Genomic DNA, 20,446 nt, shown 5'->3' on the forward strand with positions numbered 1-20,446 from the left:
CCTGCCATGCCATGCCAAGAAGTATGCATTTTCTCTAAAAAGCCATGTGCATTCTTCCATTAAAGTTATTTTGGGGAGTGAAATGAGTACGATTTGCATTTTTAATGATCACTCTGCTTAGAGTATGAGCAGTAGATTGGACTGACAGTAAGGTATCAGTCAACTGCATTAAAGCAGATGGACCATAAAAACATTAGTGGGATCAGAGAGATATAAATTGATTTAAGAAAAAAATAAATAAGTGGTGTTCATTGGACTTGATGACCACCTGACTCAATGCGGGCAGTTGGGTTGGTGGTGGTAAGGTCTGGTAAGAGAGAGAGTGAGGTGAGGGGTCACTTACCTATTTGTGACTGGGCCAAGTGGGTTAATGCATGTACAACCCACTGCGACAGGAAACATAGGAGGAAGAGCATGAACAATGTGAAAGATCGAGAATTAAATTTTGCATATGCTGGGTTTGTGGACACAAGGGAAGGATCACTGGTACAGGTTCTTAAATAACTTGACGCACAAGCCTGAAATTCATGAGAGACCTGTTTCCCAGGGTGTTCCGTTTACATTTTTCTTTCCTCTCCTCTCTAACTGGATGTCTAGAGTTGAAAGATGGGGAGGAGTGATAGCTCTTCACCATCCTCTTGCATTTCGTTTTATTCATCACCTACCCTGTACAGTCAAAGCGGGGTGATAGATGACAGAAGAGAAGGTGCCAGCGGGGAGTGGTGAAAAGTCAGAATAAGAAAGATAATGGGGAACTGGTGGAATAAACATCTGTGAGTACCTACTATGACTCACAATTTTACCTATAAAGTAGGTATCCATTTCACTAAAGTTGAGAAAATTGATGTTGATGGAGGTTAAGTAATTTACCCAAATTCACACAGTCAGAAACTAAGAGTTGAGGTTAGACACCATACAATCTTTATCTTCTCTTTGACCTCATTATGGCAGTTTAGCCTTAGTGACAAGTTTGCTGATTTTAGTTCTTCATTCTATAGACACTACTTTATCCTGGTAGTAAGCTTGTAGACATTTATATTTAATGGCATCAGCCACTGTGTCCTCAGCTATCCATGTTATAACCAGCATGGCCTTACTAATGGGATGGAATTATATAAAATCTATTGGCCCAAGTTTATTCTCATTTGGACAGTGCTTGACTAAATATTGATAAAATTTGCCTCTATGACCTTCTTTTATTTATTCTTTAATGGATGATTGGATTTTAAAATAAAATAGCATTATGGGCATTCTAATAATAAATGTTAACATAAAAGACAGTTTCATGTCTACTATGGATATACAGTACCAAGAGGAAGTAATCATACACACTTGCCTTGAACTTGTCACATGTGAGAAAGTACTACTTCCCTCTTTGAAAATTATTTTGAAAGGGGAGACAACACAAGAGTATAAGAAACAGAAACATGTACTGCTGTTAGAAAAGAGATTATAATATTAACTGTGGATAAAAAGGTAGAGCAGAAACCATGTTTGTTTTTTATCCAAAATGCTAGAAATGGTACCCTAGCTTTCAGTGGGTACTCAATAAATAAGTAGGTACTCAATAAATAGTTAAATTATTTATGCCTTATTTAACCAATCCTAGGAGAGAAGGGGGTTCTTATCATATATGTCCTATATAGCTCAGAACAGAAAGAATGAAGTAATAGAAATGAGGCATTTCTTCTATATTCTATAAGATTATCTGTAGACTTCCGCACTAAAAGTAATCCAAATGATGAATGCAAAACATTTGTGAAATAATTTTGTTCCTGACTATGACAATATTTATGGGTTATGCTTACTAACCAAAGACAAATCAGATTTGATATTATACCTAATGTTGACAATAATAATTTGAAATGAATCTTGCTTTAAACAAGGCAGACGTTTTAACGTTTCCCAATGTCAAGGTGATGCTTGGGTAAGAATATGATGGATTAAAATGAAAAAGTAATATTATTCTCAATTCTTACTAGTAGGTTCCCAAAATACCTTCTCACTTGACTAACCAATTTTATTTTTAAGAGTTGATAACTCAGAGGTAATCAGACAAGTATAAAGGGATATGTATACTAATGATCACAACAATATCATTATAATAAGAAAATAAAACTAGAAACAACTTAAATGTTTGTAATAGACGACTGAGTACATAAATTATGGCACATGCAAACAAAATAATACTATGGAATAATTGAAATTGCTCAGCATATCTCTATACTCATCCTTGGCATGGAAAATATTTCATATCATAGATAAAAGCAGATTAATAAGCACTGTGCATAGTCTGAACCCATTTTTATAAAAAATCACATGTTCTAATTTATAACTACATATCTGGAAGGATGTTTATTTACCAAAATATTAACAACTTTTAGTGCGATTGGTAAGTATGCAATGCTATTTCAGGCAGGTTTTTGTACTTTGCCCTAATTCACATTTAACTTTACTATAAAGAAAAGCAATAAAATAATGTTGCTTTATAAATCTCTACTTGAAAAAGTGCTACTTCATGCTTAACATGAATTTAAGTTTAGAAATTATATTTCTTATAATATGGAAGAGTCTGTGGCATTATAGACTATTCTTTATTTACCTGAGATAGATTAATTTATTTAAAAGAATTGTTTCATTTCTTAATTAAAGGAAAATAAACATTGACAGTCTCTAAAGTAATTTAAGAGAAAGTGGCTTTCATTTCTCCATTTCCTCACTTGATAAAACTGTCATAAAAAATAAAATAGGATAATAAAAGGTTGACTTTATCTCTTTAATCAATGCATGTAACTTAGAGCAAAAATATTATACCCAAATATGCTTTAAAGTACATGAGGATAATTTACTGATAATAATACAAAACTACTCCAAACACATCTTACAAAGCAAATGTAATTTATGATAGAGCAGTGAGTCTGTTTATTATGTATTATCTTCTGAGATAATACAAGCATCCTGTTTATTATAGCATAAAATTTTGAAATATTGTCAATTAGTGTTATACAAACTGTTGTATGCAGAGATACATATGGTAATTAGTGCTACACCTTATAATGATGACAGTGTTTTACTATTATTAGTTATTCTTCTTCTTACATTCAAAGTCCAAAGAAAGTGTAAATAGCTCATAAACCAGTAATATAGCAAAAGAGATTGGATAAATTTAATCCTATAGCAAAAGTAAAACAGAGACTATAAGTAAGTTTGGTAAAAATACAGGATTTTTAAAATTTAATTTTCATGACGCATATTTTTAACATATAAATTGTTCTGCAGAATTATTTTTCTAGAGTGTACCATGTGACTTACAAGGAATTAATACAAAAAGTTATTCAAAAAAATCAAATGATTATTTTTTTAAGCACAGGACTTTCTACAAATACCCAGAGAGACTGGCAAATCTACAAAATGACAGCAAATTAAAGTTACAATCACAGCTATGATGGCATTTTAATTCTGCCATTCTGTTGTGGTGACCATTCCAGATTCTTTTAAAATATAAATTGTTAAGACATTTAAAAAGTCTCCTGTTTACTTGAGCTGTGAAGAAATATTGTGTTTTATTTCTTGATATTAAAGAACTTCAAATTAACCTTTCATTTGCTATTATATAAACTATTTTATAATATATAGGGGGAAATCAGCAATGATTGATCTACATATTACCTGAGTGCCAAAAGCATGATTGGTCTACATATTTCCTGAATTCCAAAAGCATATATTTTATATATTCTAATTTAAAAATTGTCTTAAATGTGTGTTTAACTTCTTCCAAAGGCTGCCATTTTAAAGAGAGCCCCCCACAATGTAGATTATAAATTTTAAAATACTTTAAAAGAATTTCTACAATGAATACAAGTTTTATCACTTCTAATGAACTAGTTTCCTAAATACAACATATACGGAAAATGATATTAAGAAAATTAAGCGAGCACACCCAGTGGCAGCAGCAGTCTTCAAAAATAGGAATTCTCGCTCCAGAGCGCCTGTCCTTTTGCAGGGCACCACATGCTGTTACTATGTTTATGAGCCACATTCTAGGCTGGAGAGAGCAGGAGAGGGTTATCCTGAACTTCAACAAATAAACCACATACGTGAAACAAAGGAAAGAGCTGGCTGAGAGTCCATCTGAAAAACCCTTAGAAGGGCTGACAGCAATCTCAGCATAAGCCAATAGAGGCATATTTGTCAAATAAGCTGCTGTCAACTCAGGTGGCTTCACTAAATAAAAGTCGCCGGTTACAGCAGCACCGTTCTGTGAGCCGGGCAGGCATCTCTGAGTATTAACTGGGGTGCTCCATTTTAAAGGGGATTCTGTCAAATATGAACATGATCGAAACACTGACAGCACTGTCAGAATAATGATGGTATAAGGAATAGTCACCCTCCACAAAAGGGCGTGATAATTATCTTTAAACCTTTGGAGGTCTGTCAAAACGTATGCCCTGCTGGCATCAGAGCAAAGAACTAAGACTAAAAACTGTAAGATATATAGTTAAGTCTGGTTTGGAATAAGGTGGGTAAATACTTCCTCCTCATTAGAACATTTGAAATGGAATGGACTTCATTATCAAGTAGTGATTTCCCTTTCCATGAGATTGTACAAATTAAAAATAATAAACGTGTCTGACCAACTGTCTAGACGCCGTGGACATGACTTAAATCACTAAATGTCTTACCTTCAATAAAATTATGTGATTTGTGTAAAGTTCCACAAGTTTTCCTAAATTCCAATTTTTTTTCTATTTAGTGATTTTGGTTGATTGGTTGGAATAATGTATATAACATGCTAAGTGCACAACATCAATTACTGCATAATTGCAATTAATGGTTTTTCCACATCCCAGCAGTTATCCCTCCCTCCCTTCCTTCCTCTGCCCTTTCCTCCCTCTTGCTCCACTCTTGCTTTGGTGTGCTCTCTTCTGCTCTCTTCCACTGTCCTCTCTCTCTTTGACTTGCTCTCAAACAACCACTTAGCATTTACTGTGTGCCAGGTACTATTCTAAACACACTCAAATGTTCTTTCTTTGAACCCTTATCACAATCAATGGCATAGGTGCTATTATTATTCACCTCTTTGAGCCAACGAAAGGTTTAGTAAGTGTCCAAGATCATAAATTTGTTTCCGCTACATTAGTTTTCCGAACAGTGCTTAAAAATGGAAAAAATAACAATCTGCAAAATGAACCAGTTTGTTTGCCTTGAGCAGCCAGGTATAAGAGAGTTGCAGCCAGAGCAGGGAAACATTTTGGGAAAAACAGCATTTATCTATTTTTTAAAGGTCAAGAGAAGGGAAGATTATAAAATTAAATGAAGTAATAAAGTTAGGAATGGACCCACCCAAAATTATTTAGATGCCAGAGTAAGGCAATCCCAGCTGTTATTCTTTGCTCTGACTGCCATCCTCAGCAAGAGCATTGAGGGAGTGTGGGCAACCGGCTGCAGTAGCAGCTGGGCCTATTTGTTAAGAGAAAAAAATAAGTCAGTGAAGACAAAGGGAAATTTCAGTGGCTAGCAGTGTGAATGGCAACTGGGAGCCTGGCTGGAGGAGCCTCAGAAGTGAATTGCAGCAGAGCTGTCAGCAATGAATTTCAGGATCCCAGAAACCCCTCAGAGGCAGAGTGCGCCCCATACCAATGCCTTTGCTGGCAAGAGTTCAATTCTTATCAATACAAATTTTGTATAAGTTTTCTCATTTACCAGTATTCTAGGCATTTAAAAATAAAGCAATATCTAGGGCTGTTCTAACTATGCAGTGGGTGTAAATTAGCAGACTGAAAGGACAAATGGCATTTCTAGTCTAAAAAAATATATTGCTGTTAGAGTATGTTCACTAAGATAGAAATGTAAATGCCTAGTAAACATAATTATATATTCTAAAGCATAACAGTATATAATAAAATCCTAGTATTCTATTTATTTTACATCCCCTGAAACCAATGTTATAAGGCATCTAATGTGTTTCTGAGTGATTACTGCTTTATTTGCATGCAGACTTTCTCATTGGCACCAATTTCTTAACTTTATTTTTCATTTTTATTCTTATCCAATTTTACTAATTTTTAAGTCTTAGGAGCTGAAAAATTCTTCTACTATTCTAAAATAAATCAGATTTCAATTTGGGCATACACATTTTGGAGCAAGTAAAAAACATTTGGCAAAAAAATCTGTCAAAAGCAGTGCCCAGTACATAACTTTTGTCTTATTTTGAAGAAATATAATGACAAAGATACAATTACATTCTTTTAATTGTAAGAATAATTGGCTTAACTGTAATATTTTTATCCTTCCTATGGTTATCTATACATATTACAAGGGAATTTTGCTTTTGGGGAATTACTAGAAAATCAAAGAATATTAATGTGTTGATGTTTAAACATTAACTTCTCATAACTGTAACAATATAGTAAAAATATAGATAGGCTTGTAAAATCCATTCTAGTATTTAATAATCCTATCTTCTCTTTCTTTATTCTAGACAAGTGAAAAGGAAATGTTTCCTGTTCGCTTATTAATGGGAAGGGGCAATTTTCTGGATAATTGAATGTATCAAAAACTAAAATTATATCATTTGACTTTGAAAAAGTATTTTTTTCTTTTTGGTTTAAATTTTAAACATGGGTGGTATGGCTATTCTAGGAACACAACATATGGTTAACTCAAGTTTATGCAGACCCTTAAATTGCCAGCAAGCTCAGTGTTCTTGAACTCAATCTAAGCAATTATACAGTATCTGTCAGGTACCACTCATCTGACCAGAAATGTGTGTAACATTTACGCATTGTGATGATGCCAAACTTGGAATTTCTTTTTCCTTCCTTTTTTCATTTTTTGCTTTTGATAAGGAAATATAAGATATATCTGTTTCATCGATAATGATACAGCTATTTCCAAAGGAATCTTTTTATTTTCTATTACTTTTTCTATTTTCCTTTAAAAAATGTATTATCTTTGTCTTGCTCAGAATTATCAAATTGATCCTATATTCTACATATTTATTTTGACAACCTGACTTTAGTTTCTAAAAATAAAGCAATCAAGTGTTTCCCATTTCCTTTTTTTTTTTTACTCCTTATAATAGTAAGGGACAGTGACAAATGTGTGCATTCTCCTAAATTGACTTTACTTCTGACATTTCTGTTTATGTCCATTTATTCCCTCTTTCAAGCTAGGTGTATTATGTTTGATTAATCAATATGATGCTAAATAAAAGCCTCAAGGATAGAACATTTAAAAAGATACTGTCAATTTTGTAAGGCTTGTAGATAATAAAATCTTATTAAGATAAAATTTTCATTGGTTCTTTCTCAGTAAACTTGGGTTAGAAAATAAATTAAAAATACCTTATATAAACTAACTACAATTATAAAATTGGTAACCATTGCTTTTTCTCCTATTACCTACAGCTATGCTTTTAAAATGATAAATCCACAAAACGAAGGCAACATAGTCAAATTATTCATAAAACAACCTTTACGCAGGGATAAACTGATAAAAACAAAAAACATTGCTTTTGGTCATTGAAGGCATTCCTCTAAAACAAAAGTGTTGGGTAATTCATTACACTTTCATAGTCCTTCCTTTGCTTTCTGCTTTGTCACTAAATACATGCATTAATTGTTTGTCTCTCTTCATAGTCATCACCCCAGAAATAAATGAGATGCTATGTTGGACATTGGGAGATCACGACTGGAACAAATGCGAAGAAAATGTGATTGAAATGTGACATTGACTGTGTAATGAATGACCCAGATAAACTCAAAAAACCCTCTTCCAGGCCTCAAACGGTATCTCTGGATTTCTCTTCAGAGCTTTTGTACTAGAAGACCTGAAGCCAAACTAAGGACTAACATTTTGAAGCAGGGGCAGAAGAAAAGTATTCTCAGCCTTTTTCCTGACTTCTGAATGCTCCTCCAACCCCATCATCTCATTTTCTGAGATTTTTATTAGGAATCTTTTACATGTAGCACTGGACAAAAAAATTAAGATTGGTAATACTAATATGAATAGAGATAAATTCTATACATTAAATGCAATAGATAAAATAAATTTATTAAGTACCTAAAGTTTATTACATTCTAAGAATTTAAACAATAAAATGCAATATACATGCCTTGAAAAATTTCAAAATCTAACGGAATTTGTATTACTCGTATATTACTTATATAAAGAAAGTGAAAATTCCTAAAGTCGTGTAGAAATAGGGGTAATTTAATTTACCACAAACAAAGAGCATTTGTGATACTATTGTGTGTGGTATAGCCATGAACACAAGTGTTCCGTTAATTAAATATCCAAGGGTAACTGTACTCCAAGGACACAGAGCATCGTTTCATTATATACAGTAGAATTGTCTTGGGGGGATGGCAGGGATGGGGCAAGACAGGATAGGACACATGGACAATTTGCTCATTGCTTCTTGCCCAGGCTCCTCCTACTCCTCTCCAAGGCCCAGCTCTGGTTTTCCTTCAGTTTCCAACTCCATGCTTCCATAGTATTTTGGATTAACTTTTACTGTAAAATAAAAAATTCTGCTCTATCATGATTTATCTCTTTTTATGTCTAGACTTTAAGCGTCTTGGGAAAATGGTTTCTGTAGAGGTGGGGTGTGTTTGTATGTGTGTGTGTGCCTGTGTATGTGTGTTTTAGTAAACTTATTTTAGAATAGTTTTAGAATTACAGAAGAGTTGTAAAGATAGTGCAAAGAGTTCCCATATACCCATACTCAGTTTCCTCTATTATTAATAGCATACATTATTATAGTATATATTTCACAGTTAATAAACCAATATTAATACATTATTAATATACTAAAACACATATTTTATTCAGATTTCCTTAGTTATTACCCTAACATTTTTTTACTGTTCCAGGATTCCATCCAGGATACACATTACATTTAAGAAACTGTTTTTTAATTTATTTTTTTATTGTTAAATCTCTAGCATGATGTTTTGTATCTAAAGCTTTGAAGAAGCTCAACAAATAATCATAGAATAAGTAAATGATTGAATGAACAAATATGTCTCAAAATAGATACAGATGCTTCCAAATCTGTGAAGAAACTGATCAGGATGTATAACAAAGGGATTTCACTAGTCCAAGAAAACTTTTCATTGAGAGATGGAGTTCTGAATTATTACAAAATGCTACTTTACAGTCAACTAATAGTAGATGTTTTCTCATCTGAACTCAGTGAGAGTACAATGTGTCATACTTTCTATCATTGATAATAATTAAAATAAGATTTAATTTGTATGTTAAATTATTATCAATAATTATATATAAATATCTTATCTAATATAAAAAATAATAGCCCTAGCTGGCTTGGCTCAGTGGTTAGAGCATGGCCCAGAGGACTGAAGGGTCCCAGGTTCGATTCTGGCCAGGAGCACGTGCCTCAGTTGTAGGCTCAATTCCTGCTTGTGGGAGGCAGCCAATCAGTAAGTCTCACATCGATGTCTCTCTCTCTCTCTCTCTCTCTCTCTCCCTTCCCTCTCATGGAAAAAATATCCTTGGGTGAAGATTAAATAATAATAATAATAATAGGTAAAGAATGATATAATTAGATATTTATGAATTTAAGTATACTTATCAAGACCAGGACTGTCATTTGGAAATTTGAATAAATTAGATCCTTAACCTGAGTGATGAAACTGAAGGGGGAAAAATGAAAAAAATAATAAAGTAATACGGAAGTGAGGCTTCTTTGTAGCATCGCCCCAAACACTTAGCCCCGTGTTTCTTGTGCTGGAGTGTGCATTAAGAATCACCTGCAGGGCTTGTGAAAAAACAGGGCTCCAGGATCACTGATTCACAGGCCTGACTCAGCAGCTCGCAGAAGAGGCTGATGCTGCCTGTCTGGCCCCTTTGGACAGCAGGGGCTTAGCACCAGTTTCCGTCTCCTCTCTGCTCCTAGTTTGAACAGGGCCAGAAAAAAATCAACATCTTCACCTGTGCAGTGGAATTCTACTAAGCCTCTCCTCGGGTGAATTACTTAGCAGTGGCTCTACTTCTTAAAAAATAAAATAAGCCTTCAAAATTGTCATTTTTACCATAATGTGGAAGCCAACAACAACAACAACAACAACAAAAAGTTCTGTTTGGTTTTTATTAAGAAGATACTAAACACCCAGTTTTTAATTACAGGCTTTAGGGAATGATCTGAATAAGTCATTATATTCTGTCCACAGGATCTTGCCAAAGAAATAATCCTTGCCCTCAAGAAGGATCTTAAAATATATTTAAACGCAATTACATAAATTAGAGAGTATTATAAGCCATCACAATATCATACATCTCCACGGTACAGTTAAATTTTCTACAACAATCATGAGATAGAAAGCCAATGTTCATTAGCCTCAGAAGCTCAATGATTTAGCAAGAAAAATACAGCGTAAAATAGGATACGTTGTAGATTCCAATCCAGGATTTTAAATTAGTGTGTCCATACCCTTTCCACTAGAACATGCTAATAAAATTTCCAGAAGTGTTTTGGAGAAATTAGTCACACTGGGAGGTCTGGTAAGGAGAGGAAAAGAGTCCTACTTTTCTAGAATTGAAAGGCTCTCAGAAATCACATAGCCCATAATAAACTTTTTGACTCGGGGTTAGGAAAAAAGCAATCAGGAAGCATAAATAGCTACACTGCAATGCTGTCAGCCTTTTTTACTTCAGTTCCAGTGTATCTTGAGCTTTGACTTTAAAGCCCTCCTCAGTTCCCATTATTTCCTGGGAGGGAACTGGTCAGGAAGGAAAGAGACAGTGTCCCCAGCTGACCTCTATTTTCCTGCCTCTTTTATTCCTATTTTCTTTGCTGCTGTTCTTTTCTGGTCCTGAAATGGGTCCAAACACCTAAAATCGCCACCATGACTTATCCTTAAGGATGCTGCTCCTCTGCTCTATCCTGTGAATAAAAACCCCTTTTCATTCCAGTTTCAATGAATTAAAACTCAAAGTCAGGGAAAGCAAACCAAAACTGCACACAAGTAGGCAGGTTTACATATATGATATTCTAACTTAACTCAAGTGTAGCCACAGAGTGGATAGCAGACACCGTTCCCTCCTTTTCAGCACCCTAATTCCTTCCCTCCTCAGCTCCCCACAGTCCCATGGTGTCTGGGAGCATCAGCCTCCCACTAGAGAAATAGGCTAGACAAAGAGTTCTGGGTAGCTAGTAAGTTATTTAATATTTCATTTCCTAAATCATGAATTTCAACACATTTTGGATGAATAATGAGTGTAATTAAATTTTTTTAAATATTAAACATCAAGCTTTTGTTGAATTAGACAACAAAAGTAAAATATCGAAGGTAAACTGAGGACCAGTTAATACATATCATTTGCTAACAATATGTTCTCTTTTCACTTTTGGTTTAAGGTGAGGGAGGAATAAAAATATCTGTCTGGAAAAGAAGTAGGGGTGGAAAGAAAGAGAGGAAGTGGGGTGTTCACAACACAGATGGGTAATCAAAGAATGAGGGGCTAAGAAAAAAAGAAAGGGGTTGTGGTCATCACCCAGGAACAACAAATGTGTCAAAAAGGAGATTTAGATCAGTGATTGTCAGGGGTGTGTGGTCAGTGCTAAATGGATGGAGCTTGGAGGCTTTTTAAAAGGGCAATGAAAATACTCTGTATATTATCAAGATACATGTCATCATATATTTGTCCAAACCTATAGAATGTACAACACCAAGAGTAAACCCTAAGATAAACTATGGACTCTGGGTGATTAAGGTGTTTCCATGCAGGTTCATCCATTGTAACAAATATATCGCTTTGGTGGGGGCTGTTGATAATGGGGAGGCTATACATGTGTGAGGGCAGGGGCATTTGGGAAATCATTTCTTCCTCTTAATTTTGCTGTGAACCTAAAACTTCTAAATGAAATAAAGTCTAACCTACCAACAGAGACAATGGTATGGGGAAGGCCTGGGGGTGGAGGGGACCAATGGGGAAAAAGGGGGACATCTGTAATACTTTCAACAATAAAGATAAATTTCTTTGGAAAAGTCTTAAAAAATGGGGGTAGTAGAAGGGAGTAGATTTAAAAGCAACAACTACAGAACACTGATGACAGAGGAGAGAGCATGGCTGCTGGGTTGGGAGGATGTCTGGAGGCCCCAGCTCTTTCACTACAATGGAGCACCGAGGGGCATGAAGTGAATAGGTGGAGAAAGCTCCAGCCTTCCTCCTAAAGTATGTTTTAGCAAAGGAGCCATAAATAGTTGTTCAGGATTCCTTAGTTCCCTCGGTGCTCCTCACCCTACCCCCATCAGATTTTCCTTTAAAAACACTGCTCTAAATAAATGTTTTAGTCCCATATCCACTTAATAGCATTTATTGAACAACTACTAAGTGTTAGGAATGGTGCCCCGCACCAGGCATCTTACCTGTTCGTCCAGGGTAAGGTGGAGCAGAAAGCACTCTTTCAATTTCAAAGCAAACAAAACATACTGGGCTGGTAGCTGCTTATAGGACACTGTTTAGTTTAACTTCTGACAGTGTGGTCTGGCTTAGTAATATTAGTTCTTTTGTGCTTCACAAAGCTGGGCCTACAACTACCTTTGTTAGTAACTTGTTTATATTGTGATTTTGGTCTGCTGTCTCCAAGGTTCCATCAAACTTCCAACTTCCCTTAAATTATCAACAAAATTCTACAGTAGCTTACAGACATGAGAGATGCCAAGATCCCCTGTTCTTTATAGTCATCTATTCAATAGGAGCTGGATTTCATAAAAGAAAAATCTTTGCTTTCAAGTAAAAACCTGATGATTAAGGATTTCCCTTTGTTGTAAGTTAGAAATTAATAATTAACTCATGATTGCTTTTAGAATAAAAAAGGAAAGCAGAGTAGGCTAATTCTCTCTGAACCTCTTATGATTCATTGAGGAAGGTATGAAAAGCTTCCTAAGGATAAAGTTTTTGCCACGTTAATTTGCATTATCTCATGTAATCCTTTCAGGGTGCTGCAAGTTATATATGACCCCATTTTAAAGATGAGAAAACTATACTCAGGAAGAGAAGTAACTTGTTCAGGTCATACAGCCAGAAACAAGATTTCCATTAGGGCCCGGCTGGCATGGCTCAGTGGTTGAACATTGACCTGGCATCGAGGAGATCAAGGTTTGATTCCCAGTCAGGGCACATGCCCGGGTTTCGGGCTCGATGCCCAGTGGGGGGCCGTGCGGGAGGCAGCAGATCAATAACTCTTATTGATGTTTCTATCTCTCTCTCTCCCTCTCCCTTCCTCTCTCTGAGATCAATGAAGACATTATTAAAAAAAAAAAGATTCACATTAGGTATTCCTCATCAAAGTCTAGAGTCGTTAGGCATTGAAATTAGAATGTGAGAGTGTTTTGTATGTAATCCCTGGGCCTGTACTATTTTTATATGTACTGTGCCAAGGCTATTAGCTAAATCCTTGAGCAGAGAGCAGTGATAGCTGAGAGTTTAGTCACAAGAGATAGAAGTGGAAATACATTACCAAACCTCAGAAATCAGGCAAATCATGGATTTCTCTCTCTCATCCCCCCACCCATACTAGTAGTGGAGGCAAGAGTGCCAGGAAAATGGGGCCACGTGGTGGGAATATCCTGTACTGGCCATTACAACTAAAGCAGCTGAAACCTTCTTGAGTCATCAATTGCCTTGGCCACCACCGGGGCCATATGCAATCAAGTGATCAGTTCCACAGACATTTTGGTTCTTGAAATCACCACGTTCTTTGACAGAAAATATTCTCCCAATATCAGAGACTGTCACAGTTGCTTCAAATGTGGTGATAACATATCCTTTTCATTCATAGTACAAAAAATCCAGCCTATAAAATATCCAGTCTTGTCATCATCCTTACCATGAGTGTAAAGAATAATGCTTGCTTACGTGTAAGAAACTAATGACATTGATTGTTTCTCTTATGCTTCAAATGTTAATTTAAACCACACTGTGGGGAAAAAAAAAAATCCCTATTAAAGTAATTACCATCCTTTGCATAATTTATATAATATTCCAAAGTGTCAGGTGTTATGCTAAAGACGACTAACAACATTTGGCCCTGTCTATGGAAACAAGAAGATAATCTAAATCTTCACCCTGCACCTTTTGGGAAATGTTTAAGTGGTATAATTGCTGTTATGTTTTGTTTTAATTTCTTTGAGAATGAATTTACAAGAGCACTTTAACACTGCAGTGGCTATGTATGATGGGGCATGCATGCATGCAAAGGGCCATTTATGGATTCCTGCAGACTAAATTCCTCTACTAAACCACAGACTAGTTTTACACACAAAGATAAAGGAGTAAGTCTTTGCATGCTCTCCCACTAAGAGCCCCCAATGATGACTCCAGCAGATAGCTTTGATGAAATAAAACTGGCTCAACTGATGGTTAACAATAATTTTCACCAGCAATGACCGATTTCATGTTTGGTGCCTTATTATGTGGTCACAGAACTGAGGCTACCAAGTGATCTCATCTCACACAGAAAGAGAGGCCCTTTCCATAAAATACTCAAGCTAAATAACAAATTTAACATGGACAGCAAAATAGTAATATGGAAACACAAATTTTTGAAAGAATTTTTCATTGTAACATGTTGGTTGCATATACTGATTAGTCAAAAAAAGTATTGGTTCTTTATTATGTATGGAACACAGTCCTCACAAAATTTTTAAGAAATGATTTTATACAACTATACTATTTTTCAGTCCAAAATTGGCCCAGTTCATTTATAAATTCCACTTACTGCTTTTACTAACTCTGACCTTCCCTCACCCTATTTCTAAGCTAGAGGATAACTGTTTTCCCAGTGTAATACCCAACATTTCTATAAGAACTAACTAAATAAATAAATCACAGAGCCATTCAGGGGCTTTTGTATATCCAGATACACTTCTGTGATGCATGGGCAATATTTGTCTGTAACAAATATAAAAATACAAAGAATAGCACTATCTAAAATCCTTACATAGGCTTCTTCTACAGAAAGTATTTTCTGTGTAAACCAAACTCAAAAAAACATATTTTAATTCCTTTCATCTTACCCAGTGGCTTTTAAAATATATGTATAAACTGCTTCTTAATATATCTACTACTTAATTCTCACTGATTCTCCCTAATAGAGATCTAGGCATGAAGGTTTGTATTTACTCCTGGGTCCTACTTTAACTACTCTCTTTATGAATCATATTGTATGACCAGTTTTTATTTATTAACCACACAGGGATGTGTGACTAATGTCACTATTGATTGATACCTAGTTACTGGCCAAAGAAACAAAGCTATGAGCTGGGTCAGGAAAAACTGGCTCAGTCACTGCCTCTTTTTTGTTTGCCCTAGATATAAAATAAATACCACAGCTTTCAGGATGATCATTTGAAATATGATATTTGCGCTCTTCTAAAATTCTATCTCATTTTCTCCCATATAAATGAAAAAATTTTAAACATATGGTGTAAAGTGAATATGTATAATAAATGAATATATAAAACTATTATAACAAAAAATATTGGCCATGAATCTTAGAAAATGCACAGGTGATATAATCATCTTCTATTTTATAACTAGGGGTCAAAGGTACAGAAAGTGGGATTTGGAGTGCATACAATCTATCAAGATAAACCATACATTTTATGCTAATTAAGACCAACTTCTTCTGTCTTCTATATTAGCATTAATTTAGCACTTATTGATATCCAAACTTTTGCCATTACCAAAGGCTTTTCTCTTTAGGACACATTTCCTTTTAACCTTCTCAATTTACAGTAGTCTTCAGGAAACATTAATAATGTAATTTTTAGGTTATAAAGTGCTTTCACAGATATTGTTGCTCTATATGATTCTTTCAAAAGTCCAGTAAGATATACAGGAAAAGCACCATTACTATCCCAGTTTTCAAAATAAGGAAGTTGAAGCACGATTAATATTAGTATAAGTGGAAAGACCTGAGCTGGAGTAGAGACATCTGACTTCAGATTCGGAGCTCTCTGAACCATCGCAAATCTGTATTAATTGCTTATAATATCCACATATACTAACACTCTATCCCAGTTTTGATATGTATGGATATATATTCAATGCTCAAATCTACATTTATAATGGCAATATATTTTAGGAATGATCTCCTGCCATATCCATGCCTTTGTTTAGCTATCTTTTCATTGAACATCCTGGGAGAACATCCCCTGCTCAAGCAGCCACTCTCCCTCGGCTTCTGTGCCTGTGTCGCTTCTTATTGGGGCCTTGAACACCCACCCCATCTGCCAAGCTCCCTTGATTGAATTTCTGGGGCTTTCCACGTGCATTGGGATTTCTTCTATGACATGGGGCTTTGCTCCTTTGTTGTTTTCTTCTTTGAGCTTCATTATCAAGAAGGTTATTTTTGTCTTCCCTGTAACCTCATTAATGCAAGATGGTGAAAGATAAGACGAGAACAGACATCAACAGAGGGAAGTGGCTGAATCCACCACGACTCTTCTCTCTTTATCACTTCTTTCCTTCATTTCTGTTGGGAGCCTCGGAGCTATTTTTCAAGGAAATTCTTGGGGTAGAATATCATAAATTTATATTAATCACATCAATATTACCCTCTTTAGGGTATTTGCTATAAAGTTGGCTACAATGCTTAAATATTCATAAACTTTTGAATACTTGCCCGATATAGTTAATCTCATTCAAATCTTTACTGAAAATTCTTACAGAACAGGACAAAAATCTTGTCATTTTAATCTTTTCTATGTCTTTTTTGTTAACCACTTATCTTGTACTTATAAAATACATTCAAAGATATATGCATTACCCCATCAAAAGTAAATACCTCATCTTTTTATCCACTAGTCTTGCCCTACTTGAGCATATTTGCTGAAGGCCTGAGTTGAGTGGATATATTCAGCAAGAAGAGGAATGAATTAAACTTCATCCCACTGTAGGTAGAGGGCAGTGGAAAGCAAGGTAGAAGATGCTCCATATCTGATACCAACTTTCTGCCCTGTCTCCTCCCTTCTTTGCCTTTCCCTCCTTTTAGTCCTGATGGTCTCTTCTTAGGCTCTGTTTAAGAACATGTCACTTCCCAAGATAGAGATGGGTGGAGAAGAGAGGAAAAGAGAGGGCTTTTTTTTTTCTTTCTGAATATATTTTTACATAATTTAACTCAAGCTTTGTATATGCCTCTTTCTGGGAAGAGATACTAGGCTCATGGTTTTGAGAGTCATCTTGATAATGGAGGATATGAGAAAAATTCTTGTCTTTCTTCCATACGGCATAGACCACAGCTACGAAGTGAATCCTTGGATTAATCCAGTAGGCCACCTCCAGGGAGGTGGGTCAGGCAGCCGTGCAGAGATGCTACATTACTTATATCTTGTGCCTCTTACGGGGGAGGATCATTCATTTTTAAAATAATATTAGCCATCTAATTCACCAACTACTGAAATTGTACCATTTTTATGTCATTTAAGATAGCAGAAGATTACTCTGAAATATCCTACCCTTAGTTTTTGGATACGTCTAAATAACCATTGAATTCCAGGGAGTAGAGAGGTAAATGGGCTCTTCATATCTCATTGATGGGACTGCACATTCCTGCTCTGACAGTCCCCGGGCTTTCCCTCTCACAGAGGCACCTGAGTGCAGGAGGCACGTGCTGCTTCAGGCTGCATCTCCAGTGCGATCTCTCAGCTGCCTCCGCTAACTAAACTGCACAGGTGAGAACATTCTATTTTCAGGAGACTCTATTCTGTCTTTGTATAAAAGCACAGTATTGCACATTTTCAGCTAGTGCCAGTAAAGCCAAAGGGAAACCTTGTAGGAGTTTTCAGTCTAGTGTACACACAGATACTAGTTCTACTCCCACACCATTTAACAGCTCATAAAGTCAGTTATACGTATTCCTTTGATTAAGAGAGATTTAGTGAAGGCGAGCCTAATAACTATATTATGCATAGCATTTAGTTGCATTAGAGAGTTTTGGTATTCTCTGACTAAATTATAAGCCCTCTAGTGAAATATTAAAATGAGATATCTTTGAAAACATACTGATATTGATCTATCAAAAAACAAGAAGCCTAATAATGAGGTATAAAAGGTTAATTCCAGGCATAGCAAAATGGTAGCTTGCCAAAACTGACAGCTTATCCACCTGTCTACATAAGAAAAATAATCCATTTATTACGTGTGTGTTTTTCTGACATCCTTACTTGTTCATATTCCATCACATCAAATTTTTACATTTTGATAAATTTGATCATTACTTCTTAGAAATCTGGATACATACCATGATACATCTTCCCAAATCAAATGATGTGTACTAATGCTAAGCACTGTATTTTAAATACTTTACAAATTTAGTGTCCATGTGTCCCTTACATTCATATTACCTACTGGAGAGAGTTATAGGAAATCTATTTAAACCATAAAAAAACAAAAATAAATAAATCCACAGATTTTAGCTATTCTAAAAATGAGAAATTTCTATAGTCAAAAATGAAAAGATCAACCATGTCATTTAAAACTAAGACAGGCTTTTCTTTTTGTTTCCCCCACTGATAAACATTACACCTATATTTTAAAAATACAAGCTTCTGTTCTTTCTACAGTGGGGAGCAATTTGAAAGCTTACACAATTGAAAAATGGTTCTTACGTAATTCTTGTTCTTGCATCTGTTATCTGAATCAATGGTTGATTTAAATAAATACTTCTTTCCTGAAAAATTATTCCAAATTTCTTTTAAATCAGCAAAGTCACTTTCTCAGAGTGTGGGTTTTGTTTGTTGCTTATTTTTTTGTTTCTTTACAGGAAGAATCACCCAACCTATTCATGACTGGCTTTTCCTGGTCCTGATGCAAAAGCTTTCTTTTGATCATTTATTTATGACTCAAAGCTGCTTTAAAAGACATAGTTGCAGAATAAAATATTTAAGCTCTCTGATAGATCAGCAGGTAAGCAAAATGAATTTACATTAAAAAGAGTAGATACTAATGAATAGTATCTAATATTTTAATCAATATGTATCAGTTTACAAGAATTGCTAATAAACTCTGTATTTTTTTTTTTTTTTTGCCACGCATAAAATAATTCTAATGATTAATTCAACAAGAAAGGTAATTTATTTCAGTTTAATTACATGACAATCACTTTGTTAGCACGAGTAAGGAATCATTTTGCTTCTCCGGAATTTTCTTTTCTCCCTTCCCATCCCCACTGTGGACAACGCCTCACAGAAAACCAGTTGCCCCTCCGTTTCCAAAGCCCTTCCCAGCAGACAGCCTGTTTCCCACACGTTGGTATTTAGATACCAACTGATAACTTGGTGGATTCAGCCCCTCAAGGCTGTTAACAGCCTGACTTCTACCCTGTTCTGTTGTGTCTGCGAGCGAGTGAACTTCTCACTCATAACACCCGGTATTTACAGGACAAAAATAACATCTGTAAGCTGGCGCGGGAGTTCGCAGTGCCTTCAGCTCTGCTGAGCATGACACATAATCGGAGTGCTCAGAATCTTAAGGCAGTTGTACAATTTTCTCAGGTGCATTTCAAGAGTCCGTGAAGACTCGAGGTCTGTGTCGAATGGCTTTATTTATTTCCTTTCTGACTGAGCGGAAGGGTCTGGAAAGGTGACCTACCTTTGTGCGCCAGGCGCAGGCGGGGGTGCGAGGGGCCGGCCGCGTGGCCCCCGGCCCACAGCTCCAGCAGGTAGCCCCACAGCAGCCAGGTGAGCAGGTGCCCGGCCCAGGCCATGCCGCTCGCCCTGCAGCCTCCGACCCTCGGTCTCCGGCGGCCCGAGTTTCACTCAGGACTCCCCTGCGGGCAGCGTGGGAGAGGCTTTGTCAGAGCGCGAGCGCCTTGTCACCAGAGAGCACAGTTCCGAAGTGCCATTTGTCGGGCGGTATTTGGACACGCAAAACCTTTCTTTCCCCGGGACAGTTGTTTATAAGCCGGGAGCAGGAGGACATTCCAAGGAGCGAGTCTTCAGGGCCATGTCCTGCGCTCTCTGCGCTCCCTGCGCCGGTAGACTGGGGAGGGAACGCTGGGTCGGTCACTTCTGCAAGTGGCTCATTCAGGGACGAGCCCCGAGCCCACGCGCCGCCTCCTCCGCGGAGCTCTTCCCGGGCTCCCCGCCGCCGCTCCCAGTCCGCCTCCCGCGCCGACTTGCCAAACAGCGCGCAGCAATGCACCTTCCCCCTGCCGAGCCGGGACCGGGGGCCGTCCCCTCCCCGGCGCGCGGGACCCTCCCCGCGGGCTGCGCGCTGCGGGCGCTGCGGGGACGGGAAAGTTCGCGCGGGCTGGAGGCGCGCTCGGTCTCTAGGAAGCGCTGCGCCCAGCCCCCGGCCCCCCCGCAGGCCCCGCCGCCCCGCCGCCCCTCTGTGGGGGGGGAGCCCTCCTGGGGGTGGGGGGGAAGGGGGGACGGGGGGCGCGACGGCGGGGCCGGATTTCTAGGAATCCATA

The 20,446-nt window shown here is 36.9% G+C and overlaps 1 protein-coding gene across 1 annotated transcript in view; it reads right to left on the bottom strand.

Annotated features, from left to right (window-relative positions):
- SEMA3E (semaphorin 3E) overlaps positions 1-20,179 on the bottom strand; it is a 227,502-nt gene extending 207,323 nt beyond the window's left edge. The window contains exon 1 of the mRNA XM_081147630.1: positions 19,624-20,179. Within this exon, the coding sequence (XP_081003756.1) occupies positions 19,624-19,738 (115 nt within the window). The 5' untranslated portion in view covers positions 19,739-20,179. The remainder of the gene's footprint in view (positions 1-19,623) is intronic.
- Positions 20,180-20,446: the final 267 nt, after the last annotated feature.

Source organism: Miniopterus schreibersii (genome assembly GCF_964146895.1).
Source record: "Miniopterus schreibersii genome assembly, chromosome: 9".
Taxonomy (NCBI): domain Eukaryota; kingdom Metazoa; phylum Chordata; class Mammalia; order Chiroptera; family Miniopteridae; genus Miniopterus; species Miniopterus schreibersii.